This window comes from Brachyhypopomus gauderio, chromosome 2 (genome assembly GCF_052324685.1).
Source record: "Brachyhypopomus gauderio isolate BG-103 chromosome 2, BGAUD_0.2, whole genome shotgun sequence".
Classification (NCBI taxonomy): Eukaryota; Metazoa; Chordata; class Actinopteri; order Gymnotiformes; family Hypopomidae; genus Brachyhypopomus; species Brachyhypopomus gauderio.
In genome coordinates, this window is record NC_135212.1 from 35,178,033 (window position 1) to 35,182,964 (window position 4,932).

Genomic DNA, 4,932 nt, shown 5'->3' on the forward strand with positions numbered 1-4,932 from the left:
CTTGATAATAAGCAATTTATTTAATATTATAATGTAAGCAAAATATAAGGTGATTAATATAAGAAATCTAGTTAATAATTTAAGGCTAATCAAATTATATAAGGATTATAAAGAGCTATTTGATTATTTGAGTTTTCATTCTTGAGTATTGTGATTAAAATATACCTTAGCATTCTTTTTCATATAAAATTCTTCAATTAAAATGGACTACTAAATAGAGGAAACCATACAACATTTACTCCCTATTGCAATGTAATCACAAAAAAAAGCAAAAACACACCGCAACTTGCATCGCAATTTTTTTGAAAAACACCCACATCAAACATTTTAGCCCGCAACAATCACAAAAAAGGCCCGCAAAATCCTGGTGGGACTGGTTTACATGTTTCTTTGGGAAAAGCCAAGGCCGTCCCCTCTTCAGGTGTTGGCTATATATGCCTGTCTGACTTTGCAAGATTGTGTCAGTTATGGGGCTCCATGCCTGTTTTCTCAAATTCTATTTTTTCCTGATCATGCCTATGTGGTGTCTGTCCACAAACAAGGATGAGTGCATCTATCGGGGAGAAGAAGGCACTCAAAGTTTCTACCAGCATGGAGATGTTATTTTAGGAGGCCTGTTTCCCCTGCATTACAGCCCTGTGGGGGCAGTGAGATCTTTCCAAAGCAAACCTTCAGCAACTGAGTACAATGAGTATGTGAACATTTTGCGTGACAGTTAAAAAGGAATATATGTGGTGTCAAATATTCATTTATTGGTTTGGTTTAAAAGTGATATTCATCATGTATCTTTAGTTCTGTGAACCGGTTTTAGCTGTACTGTACGGAGTTCATGTATCAAATATTTTCTGGATGTGATGCAGCTTTAGTTCTCGAGCCCTGAGGTGGATGAGAACTATGACCTTTGCAGTGGCAGAGATTAACCAGAGAAAGGACCTGTTACCTAAACTGTCTCTGGGCTATCACATTCGGGACAGCTATGATGACATACCTGTGTCACTGAAGAGCTCTCTGCTCTTGGTCAACGGGCAGCCAGAGAAAGAGAGAGGAGCTACCTGTGCAGATGTCCGCAGGCAGCCATCTCCTGTCATAGTGGGAGATGCTTCTTCGGGGGTTTCCATGGCTGTGTTGAGAACTCTGGGCTCATTCAAAATACCTTTGGTAAGGCTAAATTAAATTAAATTTAAATTAAGTGTCATTATATTACCGAAACACGGATTTGTTGTGTGGTTAAGCTGGTTACCTAAAGTGTGAACAGCAAAAACATGATAAATGTCAATGTATGAAAGAGTATATTACTAACAGTGTTGCTTTTATGCTTATACCCTTGTAGGTAAGCTACTTTGCATCCTGCTCATGTCTGAGTAACAAGAAAGAGTTCCCCTCTTTTATGCGTACAATGCCAAGTGATGAATTTCAGATCAAAGCTTTAGCAAAGCTAGTCCACTATTTCCAGTGGAGCTGGGTGGGGCTCATAGGTATGGATTCAGACTATGCTCGTTTTGCCATTCAGTTGTTTGTGAAGGAGTCAGTCAGGTACAATGTGTGTCCTGCGTATGTGCACTTCTACCCCATCATCCTCTCCAAAGAAGCACTGCAGGAGTTAATGAACATTATTCGGGACTCCACAGCTTCAGTAATACTCAACTTCTCTAGTGAATCAACACTGAAGACCATCCTGCAAGAGTGCAGGCGACAAAACATCACACATCTCCAGTGGATTGCCAGTGAAGCCTGGGCCACATCAAATGCTCTGTGGGGTGACTTTAGTGATCTATTACAGGGGACACTGGGGTTTGCCATAAGGAAGGGGGAAATTCCAAACCTAGATGGATACCTCAGATTGTTGAACACCTCCAGTGTTCAAAACTCCCATTTTTTATCTGAGTTTTGGGAGGACACTTTCAACTGCCAGGTCAACAGATCCTTAAACACACATATACACAGACAGGAGGACCTGAATAGAGGTCGCTGTAGTGACAATGAGAGTCTGGACGATGTGTACAGCCTCTACTCAGATGTGTCACAGCTTAGAGTGTCCTACAATGTATACAAGGCTGTGTACCTTGTAGCACACTCTTTGCATGAAATGACCACCTGTGTTCCAGGGCAGGGCCCCTTTCATAATGGGACATGTGGGAATCTAAAGCCCCTTCTGCCATGGCAGGTGTGTGTTTCTGTCTTTTTTTATTAGTTTCAAAAATTTCTCCACATTAAATACTCCCTTCTTTTTGTCTATTGGTATGTTGTTCATTGTGTGGATGGTATTTTGAAATGAACATTTCTATGTCAAAAATGAATACTGAATACACAAAAAGAACTAGTAGAAAACGGCAATTATTTAATCACTGAATACGAATAAAAAATCCTTGTTTAATCAGTTTGTAGTTACAGCATAAATCCTTTTAAAACTTATCTGAAGCTTGCTATGGATGTGTAGTTTTGAGCTTTTTAATATTTATGTGCTTCTTTGATTCCAAAAAAAATAATTAGACATCTCGTTTTTGCAGTCCTTTGTGTTCAGAACCATTTTGAGAAAGGATTAGTGTCTGTATGTGACATTCCATTAATTTGTCTATTCTTCCCCAAAGCTACTGAGCTACATGAAAAGAGCAAACTTTACAACTCTGGGTGAGGATGTGAGCTTTGATGAAAATGGGGATCCCATTGCATCTTATGACCTGATTAACTGGAAGATGGCGAGTGATGGCTCTCTTCAGCTACTGAAGGTGGGCTTCTACGATGCCTCACTGAGGGATGAGAGGAATCTGGTCATAAATGATTCAGTGATTATATGGCACAGCGGGAACAAGGTGTGTGCCATTTCATCCATCAGCAGATCATTTTTTATACAGCTATTTTTTATGCAGTTCTACTGCATGTTTGAGATTCACCTAGAAGGCACTATCTTCAAATGGCATCTTGTTTTTTCAGTGTATTTTATGTTAGGCTTCTAAGTTATTTTACAAGATCAGATATTCTTAAAATCAACCTTGTTCATAATTTCTAACAATTTCTAACAATGTTTTATTCATGTTTCAAAGTTTCATTTTATATCCAAACTAGATGTATAAGCTGTTATACAAAATAGACGTTGTTGGTGTCATGTTGCCATTGAATGTATATGGGTATGTACAGTGGGAAGTCTATGTAGTTCCCGCTCCTCTCCCTTTGCTGTGGTTTTTAGGCACCGGTATCAGTGTGCAGCCAAAGTTGCTTGCCAGGCTCCAGGAAGGCCAGGCGAAAGGGTGAACCCATATGCTGCTTTGACTGCGTACCATGTGCAGAGGGAGAAATTAGCAACGAAACAGGTATTGAACTGAGCTTATTTTAAGATTATCATTCCTTTGAAAATCTTTCCAGTAAAGAAGTAGGCTACATCACCTTTTAAAAATCCATTTCCACACAGACTCTAATGATTGCTTGAGGTGCTCAAGAGAGATGATACCAAACCAAGCCAGAGATCATTGTGTTCCTAAAGTCTTGGAATACCTGTCCTTTCATGAGCCACTGGGAATAGTGCTCTGGGTGGTTTTGACCATTGGAGTCTGCTTGACTGTGGCAGTGCTTTGTGTGTTTGTAACGTATAGGCATACCCCTGTCGTTCGAGGCAACAACATGGAGCTCAGCTTCCTGGTCCTCTTATTCCTTTGTGTATGCTTTCTGATAGGTCTGACATTCATTGGCAAGCCGACTGATTGGCTCTGTCAGATCAGATACACAGCCTTTGGAATCAGCTTTGCACTCTGCATTGCTTGTATCTTGGCTAAGACTATTGTGGTTCTAATGGCTTTCAGGGCAACTCTACCTGGCAGTGATGTCATGAAATGGTTTGGTCCAGTTAAGCAGAGATGCAGTGTCATATTGTGCTCTTGTGTTCAATGTCTTGTTTGCATCATATGGCTAATGACAAAGCCTCCCATTGCAACTAACAGCACTCGGTTTCTAAGTGCTACTATAATTGTAGAGTGTGATGTGGGATCTGAGATAGGATTCTGGTGTGTACTGGGATACATTGGCCTCCTGGCTTGCATGTGCTTTTTAACAGCTTTTTTGGCCAGGAAACTTCCAGATAATTTCAATGAGGCCAAATGTATTACTTTCAGCATGGTTATCTTTTTTGCTGTGTGGATAACCTTCATCCCTGTTTATGTAAGTACTCGTGGAAAGTACATGGCTGCTGTGCATGTCTTTGCCATCTTAGCTTCTGGTTTTGGTCTCCTTTTGTGTATTTTTGCTCCAAAATGTTATGTTGTGTTGCTGAGACCTGAAAAAAACATCAGAAAAAATATGATGAACAAATAGCCATTAATCAACCACTCACTAATACACATATATCTTTTTCCCCACATATAACTTTGTCTGCAGTAAACGAAAATGTTTAAATAAACTCATTCTACAATGTATTTGTCTGATATTTCTTTACAGGTGCACTACACACTGACACAGAAACAGACAGTTGCAAACTGTTCTAACATTTGTGCTCGTTTGAATGAATTGGGCTTAAACAGTAGCCCCGTCTCATTCCACTCTCTTGAAAGAACAAATCTGTTCAATTATTACCTATGTTTATGTCCCACATTTTTTCATCCCATAGACCAGTGATTCTCAACTGGTGGGTTGCGTGTGTCGTGGACACGTTCAGGGTAGGTCGCAGACAGCTTGTAAAAAAATGTATAGGCTACTCTTCTAATTTTTTTTTATCTTGAACAAAAGAGAGAAAAACAGGCGTCAGACATGCCAGGGACTAAAATGGTCGCAATCACGACCATAAATATTAACTTGCGAGTAATTAATTTGCGAATAATTATTTCATTCACTAGTGGCTTTTTATGGGTGAGGATATTTTGTTATTGGAAAAAATATCCACCATTTTCTTTTGAGTTTGTCTTTTAAAAGTTAAACGATATGCTGTAGCTCCCACTCACATGGACG

At 39.6% G+C, this 4,932-nt stretch overlaps 1 protein-coding gene across 1 annotated transcript; it reads left to right on the forward strand.

The window, feature by feature from the left end:
• The first annotated feature begins 512 nt into the window (after positions 1–512).
• On the forward strand, positions 513–4,302 carry LOC143508680 (extracellular calcium-sensing receptor-like). The gene is made up of 6 exons (XM_076997342.1): positions 513–691; positions 861–1,158; positions 1,331–2,164; positions 2,589–2,810; positions 3,185–3,308; positions 3,407–4,302. The coding sequence occupies exons 1-6, from the start codon at positions 513–515 to the stop codon at positions 4,300–4,302; spliced, it is 2,553 nt and encodes an 850-aa protein (XP_076853457.1).
• The last annotated feature ends 630 nt before the right edge of the window (positions 4,303–4,932 follow it).